The sequence below is a fragment of the Bos indicus x Bos taurus genome, chromosome 5 (genome assembly GCF_003369695.1).
Source record: "Bos indicus x Bos taurus breed Angus x Brahman F1 hybrid chromosome 5, Bos_hybrid_MaternalHap_v2.0, whole genome shotgun sequence".
Classification (NCBI taxonomy): Eukaryota; Metazoa; Chordata; class Mammalia; order Artiodactyla; family Bovidae; genus Bos; species Bos indicus x Bos taurus.
The window spans coordinates 55,904,552-55,920,208 of NC_040080.1; the positions used below are offsets into that span (position 1 = coordinate 55,904,552).

Genomic DNA, 15,657 nt, shown 5'->3' on the forward strand with positions numbered 1-15,657 from the left:
TGGGCAGGGGTCTACTTATTTTGATGGGGAAACCCCCAAATGTCAATGACTGTAAGCCTTTCTCTTAGAAAGTGAGTTCCTACCGCTCACACTGTGAATCCTTAGGTCTCTTGCCTAGAGGGTATGAGCTTGATGACCAGCATTTTGGAAACTTGGTGCATGAATGTGGCTGAAAGTTTTCAGTGTTTAGGATGGAAACTTTTAATTAATACCCCTGTGTTTAATGAGGTTCATTCATTCATTTATTCAACAAGTATTTACCAAGTGGCTATTAAATGCCAGACACTGTTCTAGGTACTTTAGATTCATCAGTGACCAAAACAGACTGAAGTCTCTATCTTTTGGAATTTATATGCAGCTATGACAAGTGTTTTTGAATCCAGAGATTTCCTGTGCAGAAAATAAAGCTCCCATTTTGCACTAGGGGAGGGGCAGTTTAGTGGTTGAGCTCTGCAGTTATAACTACTCCTTACATGCATTTTCACTAGGGTTGCTACATCAGGCATTTCTAACCTTCAACTAGCCCTGTGTTTTCAGTTCCCTTCCTCTAACGTCAGTCTACCCACTCACTCTGTTCTCCAGAGGTACCTGTCCCTGGTACCTCCAAAGTCTCAGCTTCCGCTCATTCGGTAACACAAAACAGCTTCCTTCTTTTCTGATTTGGTTTTGCTGAACTCAGTTAAGGCTGATGTATCCCTATTTCACTCCCCAAATGTGGTTGTCTCTTCCTTTCTCTTTGTCCTGGAAAATTTATGTGCTCTTTTATTCCTTTATTATAATCTTAGGAAGTAGACTTACATTTAACCTGCCATGTTTGACCAATCAACCTGAAAATCACCTCCAGCATAATCATCCTTAAGTACATCAGATTTTGAAGAATATGTTTACTGAGCCTCTATTTTGCGCAGGGCATGTACTGAGCATCTGGACAGTGTTTGTGTTTCCATATCTTGGATGTCTGAGAGAAATTCAATCTTCTGGCAACCCCCTGAAACTCCCCAACAGCACCACCACCACCACCACACACACACACAGAGTAAGCATTGGGTTCAGCCTTCTTATCGGGGTAACCAGGGAAAATTGGGAAAATAGAGGGCCCCCTATTTTCCCTAGGGGTTTTCTTCCATCTCACTCCAGTCCAGCAGCTGTTGAGAATAGGGATCTCACCTGTTCATCTGGGTTTTCACCAGGCCCTGTACTGGCATCTGGATCAAACTACCAGAGCTCATTCCATCAGTTCGCTCACACCTTCCTGAAATTACTGGGACATTCTCCTGACTTTAAAAATTACCATGGTCTGAATTTACTGCAGCCAGGAGAAGAGGTGGAGAACAGATTAAACATTGAATTAAGATTAATATTTAGTTAAGATTAATATGATATTGTAAATCAATATACTTCAACTTTTAAAAAAGAATTAAGATTAAAATATGGCCATTAGAGTTCTTGAGTATAAGTTCTGCTCTGAAACACCATTTATATTTTAATGAATAGTTAAATACTTGGGAATAAATAGTTGAAATTTCCTCATTGAGTGGCCATGAGAATTAAATCAGATCACATATGGAACGGGCCTAGCATAAGAAATGAAATTTAAAGAAAATTTCAGTGACAAATGAAATTTAAAGAAAATTTCAGCTTCCTTAGCTCTTCAAATTGGTCTGCATGGCGATTAAGGCCAGGTTTGAATCAGACCAAAATCTACTGTACTTTAATGACTTTCGATTCTAATAAAGATATCAATCTCTGTGGTTTCTCCTGGAAGGGGCCCAAATAGCCTTTCCATACAAGATTTGCTCCCTACGACTTAGTTCCAATCTCCTAGAATACCGTGTAGCACAGTCACGGCATTTTTGGCACTCAGGGTTAGGAGAATCTTTCAATATGCCAAGTGAGAGTTCACAAGACCCCTACCTAGTAGAGTTGAGTAACAGAAGCAACTAGTGCTCTCTCAGTAATTCACATGCTCTCCTTTATTCTCCACCCAAACTAGGAGCAGAAATAACACTGCATTTCCAGGTAAGGTAGTGAAAAGCCAGTGTGCCTCCTTCTCCCTCCCCACTTCTTTGGTGATATCAAATCTTATAAACAAGTGTGGTATATACATACAATGGAATACTACTCAACTATAAAAAAGAATGAAATATTGTCCTATGCAGCACCAGGGACAGATCAGAGATTCCCATACTAAGTGAAGTAAGTCACACTGAGAGAGACAAACATATAATATCACTTATATGTGGAATCTAAAAAATTATACAAATGAATCTACATACAAAAAAAATAGACTCGGACATAGAAAATAAACTTAAAGTTACCAAAGGGGGGTGGGGGGAGGGGTGGATAAATTAAGAGTATGTGTTAAGAGATACACATGACTTCATATAAAATAAACAACAAGGATGTTGCATGGGGAACAATATTCAATATCTTATAATAACCTATAATTGTTCTCAGCTTTCTTAAAGCTGAGCACTGAAGAATTGATGCTTTTGAACTATGGTGTTGGAGAAGACTTTTGAGAGTCCCTTGGACTACAAGGAGATCAAACCAGTCAATCCTAAAGGAAATCAGTCCTGACTATTCATTAGAAAGACTGATGCTGAAGCTGAAACTCCAATACTTTGGCCACCTGATGTGAAGAACTGATCCCTTAGAAAAGAGCCTGATGCTGGAAAAGGTTGAAGTCATGAAAAGACAGGGACAACAGAGGAAAGGATGGTTGGATGGTATCACCAACTTGATGGACATGAGTTTAAGCAAGGTCCAGGAGTTGGTGATGGACAGGGAAGCCTGGTGTGCTGCAGTCCACGGGGTTGGAAAGAGTAGGACACGACTGAGCGACTGAATTGAACTGAACTGAACCTATAATGGAAAAGAATCTGGAAAAGTATATTTTAAAAATTGCTTATATGTTCCAAATTGTGAACAACAAAATGGTAAGTGAAGAAAAAATAAATCCTGGGTACCTGACTGACTGTTTGGAATAAGCCTCCAGTCCACTCAATCCAACCCATACTCAGCTAGTAACACAAGAGAGAAATAAACATTTGCTGATATTTGAGATTTAATTTAATACCACAGTAACCCTAGGGAAATAAATTAGTTCTAGAGAACTTATAAAGATATAATTAAAAGGGACTTCAGCATCCATTAATGGCAGACTAGGTAGTTCAGACCAACTCCACACTAGAAAAGACAACAAAAAATGTTTTTAATGTCTGCTCAAAAAAGCATTGTGGAACCATCATGGCAGTGAAAAATCACCTGGCCACCATCTGGCCATCTGGGAGAAGATGAAAGTCCAGAGAAGTAAGCCTGACATTTAAGGTCATTTTTCTCCTGGGAGCATTTGCTAATTATAACAAAGCCAGTATTTGATATCTGAGTAGTTTGATAACCTGGTATAGACATAAAAGTTGGATGCTGGGGAAAACACAGTATGTAGGATGGGACCCTGAAGTACTGTATTCCAGAAACAAGAGTAAATTGAAATAAAAAGAGTCTCCACACTGCCTGTAGCCCAAACTTCAGATAATCTGGGTGGCCCAGAATATCTCAGGCCTTTCAAATGGATTAAAGAGATTCCAGATTGCTAATGCCTTCAGGCTCTTGAAAGAAGCAAATGAAAATCCTTTCTGGAGAAAAAGGAAGCAAACAAACACAGACACACACATTATTTTAAGCCTAAAATAAATGAACATTTTTTCTAAAAAATTCTACAAGCAATTTTCCAATATAATTTTGGATACAATCAAAGAAAACGAAGCGCAGACTGAGATGAGATACTGTGAACAAGAGTCAGCAAAACCAGTAGAAAAATAGACACAGAATTACATGGTCTCCAGATAGTGACACTGATCAGACTTTAAAATAATTAGCTCCTTGAGTTCCAGGAAATAAAATACAGTGTTGAAAATTTCAGCAAAGAACTGGAAATATTTTATTTAAGGATATAGCAGGATTGAAAAAGAACCATTAAATGTTCTAAAATTGAAAACACAATAACTGAAATTAAGAACACAATGAGTGGAGTTTTACTAGACTGAACCTTGTAGAGAGAGAAATAAAGAACTTAAAAATAAGTCAGAAGATATCCAGAATAACACAGATAGAGGCAAAAAGCCTGGAAAATACAGAAGTGATGGTCAGAGTGCTACCCGCAGACTAGCATCTGTTCTGGGTTCTCAGAAAGAGCCTACAGAAAAAAGGGGCCAAAAGCAGTATAGTAAGAGAATGGCTGAAAAATTTCCAAGAGTGATGTAAGACATTGAGCTCCAGATTGAAAATAAAATTAAGTGGACTTGGCAGGGAAGAGAGAAAAGGCTACTTTCTTAAAAGTCAAAGATGACTCAAAGATTTATTTCCAGTGAAAGGGTGATGTAATTAACTGAGATAAGAAACAAGGAGGGAGGAAAAGGTCTGTTGGGCTCAGAAGGAATCAGTGTGAAATAGAAATAGTAGGTTCCAATTTTTACTTTGAATTTAACACCCAGGCAGGGATAATAAATGTGTCCTTATTTCTTAAACAATTACTATTTTTCTTGTTATGTTCATGTTCCAAAACTTTCATTGTTTAAAAAGGACCAAACTTTCTCGTCTCAAGAATCTAGCACCTCAGGTCTCCTTCCCTTCTTGCTAGAATCCATAGTTTGCCTCTAAGAACTGACCTACAAATGGATATTTGCAGCAAAATGTACAGTAACTTGCAAACCATTCAATACACTTGCCTGATGTTCCAATATAATTATTTGTTCATTGCAACCTTTACTAAACCCATCACAACAAAATAATGTGTTTTCTAGTTTTTAACACCATGACTTAGGACCCCATTTTTTTAAATACTGTAAGGACAAGTGACAGGTGCCCTAAAGGCTTTAATTTATCAAAGTAATTTGTCAAATTTCTACATATGCTGCTGACTTCAAATGTTGGAGTAAGTACAACTTTGTGTCACAATCTGCAATATTGCCTTAAGGATTAACATGAGTTCTTAAAATAGTTATTGACTTCATTAACAGAAGGAAAAAAGAAAACACTGGCTACCATAAATTTCTCTGTTTTCTTTTTTTACTCAGAAAACGGCACGACTTTCACAATAAATCCTGTCAAGAGTGAAAATGAAACAGCATGCTTTCTTTTCAACCCAAAAAAGGTTAAAAGATGATAATGATGATGATAAGTAATGTTTATTGAGCACTTTCTATGTGCCAGGAATTGTTCTAAGTTACATAGTTTCACTAAAGAGATTGAAATACATATAATAACATAAATGATATACCAATGACATAAATAATACTATTTGATAGAGAGTCAGGCATTTTCCCCCCAAAAGTATTCTTTTTATAAAATACATCACAATTCTGTTGATACAGTTAGGGACCAGAAATATATATATATGGGAGAAATTAGGGAAAAAAATCCTACAATAACAAACTGTAAGTAAATCTACCATTTTTTCTATAATACTATCTTTTTCTTCTGAAGGTAGAATTAAAAATGTCAAAAACAATAAAAAGGAAAATAATTTTATTTTCAAGCAACATTTTTACATGCCAACATTGTTTTCAAATATCATTAAATTTTAAAATACATTTAGAGAGTATCCATGTTATTGCCTTATGCAAAGATAAGTTTTTCAACACTAACTGTGGATCTAGTTGTCCCAGATGTTTACGTTCAGTATTTCACTGTTTAACTACTGCTATGTTATTGTGGTTTCCCTGAATATCATTCTGAGTAAAGTCATTAGGAATACTTCAATCATAATTTTGTCTAACTGATCAAGCTTCCTAGTATCACCAGCCAAAACGGCTAAAGACATACATTTTTTTTTAAATAGAGGACACTTCTAAGAATTTTACCTAATAAAATGCATGAACCAACTTCTTAAATTACTAAATGTCTTAAAGATTTACAAGTAATTTGGGACATTGTTTAACCACATTCTTGACATTATGATGGGTTTAAATTGTATTTTTTAGTTCACACTACACAGTTTGTAGGACCTACTTCCCTGACTGGGGATTGAACTGGGACCCCTGCAGTGGAATGGCAGAGTCCTAACCACAGGATGCCAGGGAATTCCCTGAAGGGGTGAAATTTAGTTTACTTCTTCTCAGCCATCTGACCATCAGATTCCTGGAACTTTGCTATTTTGCTAAGTTTTTCATTTTTCCTCTTCTTTTTTTTTTAACCTATTTGAATCTCTCATATAGTCTGTGACTCTTGTTATTAAAAAAAATAAGAAAAGTATGAATTCATGTTATGAGTTTCCCTGGTGGCTCAGTTGGTAAAGAGTCTGCCTGCAATGCAGGAGACCTGCGTTTGATCCCTGGGTTGGGAAGATCCTCTGGAGAAGGAAATGGCAACCCACTCCAGTATTCTTGCCTGGAAAATCCCATGGACGGAGTTGCCTGGCAGGCTACAGTCCGTGGGGTCGTAAAGAGTTGGACACGACTAAGCAACTTTCACATGCATATGAATTCACAGACTCATTTGGCTCTCAGATTACCTAGGGCCCTAAGGATGTTTGAATCCAGTCCCCCATATGATGTTTGAAAGTTCTCTGCCACATCAACCCAAATGTTTTCCATCCTCCATGCCTGCCAAGATAGGGAATTATCCACATGACAACCCACTCCATTTACAGTTTTCATTATTAAAAATATCTCTTCTAACCTGAAGCAAAACCTTCTTCTCCAAAATTGACATCTATTTTGGACTCCACCAATCTCAACACTTGGAGTAGGAAATGGCAACCCACTCCAGTATTCTTTTCTGGAAATCCCATGAACAGAGGAGCCTGAAGGGCTGAAGTCCATGGGATTGCAAAGAATCGGACATGGCTGAGCACGCATGCATGCACGCAATCTCAGCACTGCCTCTGGCAGGATGACCCTGAGCAAGTCCGTCTTTTGTTGCTTTCTTTTCCTCAGTTGTAAAATGGGGATAAGAATTGTTATGTCATGGGGTGTGGAGATTAAATGAGAATGTAATAAAGCATCTGGCACAATACAGGGCCTTTGAAAGCAGTGGCCTTTATTAGGAATAGGAAACCCACCCCTGCATGGCTGCTCTCAGAAAGGTAGTAACAGCTATTTTTTTCTCTCCTCCAGGCCAAATATCCCCATTTCCTTCCATTTTTCTTTGAAAAACATGGCATTTTGTCTCTTATTCTTCCAATCATTCCTTCCTGAATAGTTTATTCTTTGAGAGAAGAATCAACTGCAAATCAAAAAAGTTATAGCCATACGTTTTATGAACTTAGAGCAAGTTGTTTCCCTACTGCTGAGTAAATCTCTCCCTGCTCCCCCACGTGCAACAACGTCCCTAGAGTTAACCCCCTGGCAAGCCAGCCTATGGAGAAGACAATGGGTATGGATACTTTCTGGTTCTAAAGTGCAGAGGAGCCGGAAGTACCCCTCAGACATTAGGATGCATCTGAGAAGTTTCCCCCTTCATTCTGGTAGGATGTCAGCTCTTCCTCGTTGAGGGTCACTCCTCTCTGTCCTCTCCATTCCTTTCTCTGGACTTCACAATTCTGGGTGGTGGCTCCATATGACATCTTTCTGGGACTTGCAAAACTCTCATGGTTGAGTTCTGTCTCCTCAGCTAATTCATCCTGGTCAATGATTCCACACTTCTCCTCAGAAAGGTTTTCGGGGTCTGCCCACTCCTGTTTTTCCCCAGAAGCAAAGATCCCATAGAAGATGACGCCACTGTAGTGCACCAAGGCAGCTATGAGGAACACATTCTGCCACTCCTCACGGGTCTGAACAAGGAAACAGTACCAATTAATATTTTAACCCCAAACAGAAATGAACAGTATCTTCTGGAGTCCTCCGCTGGGACAAAAGCACTTAGTCACCCCAAAGCAAAGCTGTGCTTCTTGGGAAGACATGTGGCAGATGCATGCCCAGGACCCAAATGGAATTTGAGTGTTTAAAAAAATCAAAGTTAAGACTACAGTGAATATGCATTTTTTCTAATTTAGAAAAATATTTTATAAAATAAACATCCTGTAAGATCCTTGCTGCACCATTTCACAGCTCTCCTAAATCTACAAATGAGGTTAAATTAAATTTGCTTTAGGAACCCACCATTGTAAATATCAGAGGTCTCCTTCTTGCTTGCTTTGGATATATGACAATTTGAGTCACAAAAATGCTCAGTTTGTACCGCCCAGTAGCTTATGTATACTCATATTTTCTATGAAAATATATTGTATAAAAAATAATGGGAATTTGCATTGAAAGACTTACTAACAGAATTAATAATCATATTACCAATCCTATCGTCTCATGAACAGAGAGAGAGTTTGGATCCTCTGCCTGTAAAGTCACCAGAGCCCACCTTTCTTTTCTATCAAAAGATAAGAAATGTTATCCCACACTTTCTTCTCCAAGAAACTGGGAGAATTTCTGAAGTTATATTTTTAATAGGATATGCAACAACAAAGAAATAGTTGGGTAAAAATGCCATAGTATCAAACAATGTTAATTTGCAGAAGGCAGCATATCTATAACCCTTTCAAAGACAGAGATGAAGAAACCATCTGGCCTGTGGCTGAATTCTGGACGGATCTGGGATCCTCCTGTACTACTCACCTTGGTCTAAATACACAAACGTGCAGTAACGACCTGCTGCCACACCTGCGTGGGTTCTTAGGAAGGGTCATTAATGTCTTGTTTGTTTTCTTCATAATAAGGAAGTATAACTGCACTAATATTTTCACGCTGGAGCATGCTAAGCAATAACTGGAAATGGCGATAAAGTCTAATTACTTGGAATTATAAAACAACCTTGGGTAATTTATTTATCCTGAATTGATTGCCTCAGTTTCTTTTTGTGTCTTTAAACAGTCTTTATGGTATTATCACTTCTTCTACACACACACACCCCACTTCTATTTCTCAGTTTAAGAAACATAGAACCAAACATCAGTCAGTCCTGCTGCCATCAATAAATGATAATTTTTTAAAAGAAGAAGACAAATTTTTAAAAATAGAAGCTCAAGTGACTCAGCCAAGTCAAGGACATACACATTTACACAGGCTGGGACAGGGCCTTGAGACTTTGTGCAGTACTTTGGTCCTCTCATGCTGTAACCCACAACCCCAAAGGAAACCATTACCTTGTGCTTGGTCATTGCACCCACAATAAGGGGACAGACCATTCCAGAGAGGGTTCCCACTCCATTTGAGATTCCCATGAGAATGCTGGCATAGCGAGGGGCAATATCCAAGTGGTTGACATTGAAACCTATAGTGAAGCCAAACATTTCAAAATCAGACTCAGGAACAGAATTCCAAATACAGTTTGGAAAATATTTAGCTTTCCCCAACTCTCATCAATCTCTTTCCTCTACTAATGGATACCTGTACCAAAAGGGCTGGCTTGAGGATTGTCAGGCTGTGTCTGCTCATAGCAGAAAACATGCTGTGATTGATTACGGCTACAATGGGTTCTTCATGGGGAGAATTATGGCACCTCTACCTTCTTAGCTTGAAACCCCAAAATAATGGTGTTTGGGGCAATCTGAAAAGCACAGCCTGGATCACATTTATTCAGAGTAAGCAATCACACAATTACATTGTTGTTGTTTAGTCCCTAAGTCATATTCGACTCTTTCGCAACCCATGAACTATAGCCCTGCAGGTTCCTCTGACCATGGGATTTCCCAGGCAAGAATACTGGAGTGAGTTGCCATTTCCTTCTCCAGGGGATCTTCTTAACCCTGCACTGCAGGCAGATTCTTTACCACCTGAGCCACCAGGTAAGCCCACACAATCACATACAGTGTGATTAAAACTAAATCTTGCTTCATAATATCCTCCTTCCTAGCTCTCAGCTCACTCCCAAAAGGCCGCCACAGGCAGGTCTGCCTTAGTACCACATGGCATATTATAAAGGGTTCTTTTTGGATAAGAAAAATTTATACAAACATTTGCAGGATCCTCTGTAATTTACAAAACAATTCCATATACATACTTGATTTGGAATTTGTAAATCTGGATCTTTAGACTTTGTTTCCTCATCTCTATTTTGAGGGTCATATTACTCCTTAACTCATAAAGATGCTGTGAGATGAGACTTAGGGGAAATATGTATGCGAGAGCTGTTGGCAAACAGCTGAGCTCTAGTAACTATCACGGTGCCAATATCAGCATCGCTGCTGTTGCTGCCACTGTAAAACACACCTGTCACTCTGGGGTCTTTAATCAATAGGTAATGCTGCAAGGAGTGGTAAAATAAAAAATCACCAGTACCTCACTATTCATCTGTTTTTCAGGAGAAAAGGATGAGTGGGATGAAGGAAGCGGGAAGGCAGAGGAAGGACAAGGCTTTGAAAGAGGAGGCATCGGGCACTGGGAACCAATTCTGCCAGTGTAGCCCACGGTTGCATTTTAGAGTCAGACCTTGGATCTGGCTGTTTAATTGAGATGCAAACCTGGACAAATGATTTAATCTTTCTGAACCTCAGCTTCTTCATCTATAAACTGGGATAATCATTCTTATAAAACTGTTGTAAGAATTAAGATAAATAACATATGTCAATTACATAGGTTCAAGGAGGTGAAAGCCAACATCAGGTTCTTTGCAGTACAACATCCATCTACCCAGCTTACTTTCCTGAGCTGGCAAAGTGTCTGGCACATAGTAGGTACTCAATATATCATTGTTTAATTAATTACCAACTTGAACTCTGAAATTACAGCAGGGGGTTATAGGTTTTATTTACTCATATTTTTATTTTCCCTTGTCTTGCTTTTTAATGCTCTATTTTGTGCAAAGAACTAAAAATATAATTAAAAAAAATTCTTTTTCTAATCCAGCATATTGGCTGCTTGTTTTATTTCCTACCTCTGTTCAGAGAGAATTTTAAGAAAACCTTTCTGGAATAAACATACCTTCTCTTTCAAAGTGGCAGAAAATCAGAATATAAAACAGCTGAAAGATTAATTAATCTTACTGTTTATTTGAATGTGATAAACACTTTATTAGAAAAGAACCCAGAGATAAGAAGCAATTAATATGATTGGCGAGTATTATATTCTGATACAAAGCCTAGACATCTGCGTTCAGCTAAAGATAATATGAGAAAAGCCATTTCGGTTTCTAGCTACACAATCCTGGGGTTTGGGGGAAATATCATTGAGAAACTGAGATACTAATAGATTTTTTTGTTTGTTTTTTTGAAGCAGACACATAAAGCAAGTTACACACAAGTTGAGAGAGTCTGTCTTCTCTACACAGGACATATTCTAAAGCAGATATCACCCATTCTTGTATCTTTCTAATCTCCCCTGTCTCAGCTCTCCTATTTATAATCAGTTCCTAAACTGAGCAAGTCTCCCTTGGCATCCTTATAAAGTTGACATATAGCAGATCCTAAGGAATCATCCTCCCCATGACCATAGTCCCTCCCATAGTCTCACTGTTGAATCAGATAAACCTTTATTCCAATCCTAATCACTTAATTTACCTGAGTAAGTTAAGTCACCTCTCCAAGCCTCAGTGTCCTCACTAGTAAAATGAACATAGCAATACTCTTCTCATCAGGCTGCTACAGGGATTAAATGAGTTCATACCTTAAAAGTGACCAGCACGGTGTAAATGCTGAAAAAAAAAATTTCTCTCTGTCTGATTGTCGCTTAAACTGGCAATCTGGGGACAATATGAGCCTGAATATTTCAATATCTCTGTGGACAGGATATGAATCTCTTTTGCATTACAGAGCTATCAAAAGAAGATGTCCCTTAACATCCTGCTGGGAACAATTCATGACTGCTCTATCCTTGCTATTCAAAGTGTGGACTATTGATCAGTGGTGTCAACTTCACTGGGGAGCCTGCTTGAAATGCAGGATCTCAGGCTCCACTCTACATTGGCTAAATCAGAATCTGTATTTTTGCAAGATCCTAAGGTGTCAGTTTTCATTCCAATCCCAAAGAAAGGCAATGCCAAAGAATGCTCAAACTACCGCACAATTGCACTCATCTCACACTCTAGTAAAGTAATGCTCAAAATTCTCCAAGCCAGGCTTCAGCAATATGTGAACCGTGAACTTCCTGATGTTCAAGCTGGTTTTAGAAAAGGCAGAGAAACCAGAGATCAAATTGCCAACATCCGCTAGATCATGGAAAAAGCAAGACAGTTCCAGAAAAACATCTATTTCTGCTTTATTGACTATGCCAAAGCCTTTGACTGTGTGGACCACGATAAACTGTGGAAAATTCTGAAAGAGATGGGAATATCAGACCACCTGACCTGCCTCTTGAGAAATTTGTATGCAGGTCAGGAAGCAACAGTTAGAACTGGACGTGGAACAACAGACTGTTTCCAAATAGGAAAAGGAGTACATCAAGGCTGTATATTGTCACCCTGTTTATTTAACCTATATGCAGAGTACATCATGAGAAATGCTGGGCTGGAAGAAACACAAGCTGGAATCAAGATTGCCAGGAGAAATATCAATAACCTCAGATATGCAGATGACACCACCCTTATGGCAGAAAGTGAAGAGGAACTAAAAAGCCTCTTGATGAAAGTGAAAGAGGAGAGTGAAAAAATTGGCTTAAAGCTCAACATTTGGAAAATGAAGATCATGGCATCTGGTCCCATCACTTCATGGCAGATAGATGGGGAAACAGTGGAAACAGTGGCTGACTTTATTTTTCTGGGCTCAAAAATCACTGCAGATGGCAACTGCAGCCATGAAATTAAAAGACGCTTACTCCTTGGAAGGAAAGTTATGACCAACCTAGATAGCATATGGAAAAGCAGAGACATTACTTTGCCAACAAAGGTTCGTCTAGTCAAGGCTATGATTCTTCCTGTGGTCATGTATGGATATGAGAGTTGGACTGTGAAGAAGGCTGAGCACCGAAGAATTGATGCTTTTGAACTGTGGTGTTGGAGAAGACTCTTGAGAGTCCCTTGGACTGCAAGGAGATCCAACCAGTCCATTCTGAAGGAGATCAGCCCTGGGATTTCTTTGGAAGGAATGACGCTAAAGCTGAAACTCCAGTACTTTGGCCACCTCATGCGAAGAGTTGACTCATTGGAAAAGACTCTGATGCTGGGAGGGATTGGGGGCAAGAGGAGAAGGGGACGACAGAGGATGAGATGGCTGGATGGTATCACTGACTCAATGGACGTGAGTCTCAGTGAACTCCGGGAGTTGGTGATGGACAGGGAGTCCTGGCGTGCTACGATACATGGGGTCGCAAAGAGTCGGACACGACTGAGTGACTGATCTGATCTGATCTGATCTGAAGGTGACTTGTATGCACCATTAAATTTTGAGAAGTATTGGGCTAGATTGAATAATAATTGAACAACTGTAGTGAATATTTTTTAATTGTTTTATGCACCTGGTACTGGGACTAAGATCTTCAAAAACTTTATTTTCACTAGACTGTAAACTTTATAAGAACAGAAACTTTTCTTTTTTTCACTGCAGTTTCTGCTGCGCCAAGAAGAGTGTCTGACTCTTGGGAAGTGTGAAGGAATGAAAGAATTACCTCAGTTCATCACAATCTCCCAACAACCCTAAGAAGTTGCCATTATATCTCTTCAGTCTCTAGATAAGGAAACTGAGGCTGAGGATTTAAATAACTCAGCATTTTTTTTTTTTTTTGCCTTCTGTAAATAGTAAGTACTAAAGAGGGGCCTTACACCTAGGTCTTTGCATCCCTAAACCCAAGTTGTTAGCGTCAAGCTACTTTAAGTGCAAACATTTTTTTCCAATTTAACTATTTATAGTTGACCCTTGAACAAAGTGGGTTGGAGCTGCATGGGTCTAGTTACAGGCAGATTTAGTTCTCAGTAGTAAATACTACAGTATTGCAGGAGATGCAGGAGACATGGGTTCAATCCCTGAGTCAGAAAGATCGCTAGGAGGAAGAAATAGCAACCCGCTCCAGTATTCTTGTCTGGAAAATTCCATGGACGGAGGAGCTTGGTGGTGTACAGTTCACAGGGTCGCAAAAAGTCAGATACGACTGAGCAACTAAGCATGCAAGCATGCATGCACAGGATCTGTGGTTGATTGAATCCTCAGATGCAAAATTGAGGATACAACAAAACCCAGGATGCAGAGGAATACTTTATACAGGAGGGCTTCCCTCATAGCTCAGTTGGTAAAGAATCCGCCTGCAATGCAAGAAACCCTGGTTTGATTCCTGGATTGGGAAGTTCCACTGGAGAAGGGATGGGCTGCCCACTCCAGTATTTTGGGCTTCCCTTGCAGCTCAGCTGGTAAAGAATCCACCTGCAATGCAGGGGACCCGGGTTCAATCCCTGGGTTGGGAAGATTCCCTGGAGAAGGGAAAGGCTACCTACTCCCATATAGTCAGATTTTTGACTATGCAGGGTGGGGGATCAGCACCCATAACCCCCACATCATTCAATGATCAGCTGTATTTTGATAAGACCAAGGCCCTGTTTTAAGAGTAGTTTTGACCAGAGTTTGGGTGCTTTTCTGTTCTAGGATGTTGTCACCCTGTTTGATCTTTAAGACAGCCCAGAATCATGGAAAGAGCTCAGGCATGAAGACCAGGCAGGACTGCACCTTAGTCCTTCCTTTGTCTCCAGTTGTGTAACAATAGGAAAGTCCTTCATTTTCCTGAGCTTTAAGTTACTCCTTAGTAAAATAATGGTAATATCATTTGCTTCACAATGTTGTCAGACATGCAATGTCAAGTGTTCCATTAAATGACAATTTTTAGTATTACAATCTTTTTTAAAGATAGGGAAAAAAAATCCCTAAGTTTTGGTTTTTCACCCAGTTTTGCACAGGGAACTTCTGAAGTCTGTAATATGCTAGCACTGTTACCTCTCCTACAGTAGCTGGTTTCTGCTTCTATAAAATGGGGAGACTGAAGGCCCTAGGGTAGCTGTCAGAATTGCAGGGATTAATACACAAGAGTGGGCTGTGAACAGCCCCCAGCACAGAGTTTGTGCCTGATCAATGTTAGCTCACATCATCATTACTATTCTTCTTAAGTCTTGCTGGCTTAGCAAGTCACATTACCTCTCTGGACCTGCATGTCCTTGTTTGGAAAATGAAAGCCATGGAGAAGACAGAAAACTAAAGAAAAATTGCATCCTTAAAACTTTCTGATTCTATGTGTGTGTATACATGTGCTGAGTCATGCCAACTCTTTGCGACCTCATGGACTGTAGCCCACCAGGCTCCTCTGTCCTTACGATTCTCCAGGCAAGAATACTGGAGTGGGTTGCCATTTCCTCCTCCAGGGGATCTCCCCAACCCAGGGACTGAATCCACATTCCTGGCACCTTCTGCATTGGCAGACAGATTCTTTACCACTAGCGCCACCTGGGAAGCCCTTCTGATTCTATAACTTTATGTCAAATGACTACATCATTTGATTGTGAGTTAATGTTAGCAGTTCTCCTATAGGAAGTGAGAATCAAAAAAGTCACAAGAGCCTCTGGTAGGTCGGGTGGCCTTGTGCTAAAGTATGAAGGTGCCACTTTGTCCAGCAACACGCATTCTGCCCAGGCCCCAGAGAGGGCATCTGCATGTTGTCTTTCCCAAGATGGAGAAAGTAGTGATAATTCCAACTTGGCTGGGCTCCTAAGCCCAGTTCTCAGTGATACTCAAAATCATCCCCACTAGATGAAAAT

The 15,657-nt window shown here is 39.6% G+C and overlaps 1 protein-coding gene and 1 long non-coding RNA gene across 2 annotated transcripts in view; one reads left to right on the forward strand and one right to left on the reverse strand.

The window, feature by feature from the left end:
- LOC113892758 overlaps positions 1–13,894 on the forward strand; it is a 32,344-nt gene extending 18,450 nt beyond the window's left edge. The window contains exon 3 of the long non-coding RNA XR_003511121.1: positions 13,469–13,894. This is a non-coding gene — a long non-coding RNA (uncharacterized LOC113892758). The remainder of the gene's footprint in view (positions 1–13,468) is intronic.
- Positions 7,025–15,657, reverse strand: part of SLC17A8 (solute carrier family 17 member 8) — a 40,162-nt gene continuing 31,529 nt past the window's right edge. The window contains exons 11-12 of the mRNA XM_027542042.1: positions 9,137–9,264; positions 7,025–7,774 (exon numbers count right to left, since the gene is read on the reverse strand). Of these exons, the coding sequence (XP_027397843.1) occupies positions 7,433–7,774; positions 9,137–9,264 (470 nt within the window). The 3' untranslated portion in view covers positions 7,025–7,432. The remainder of the gene's footprint in view (positions 7,775–9,136; positions 9,265–15,657) is intronic.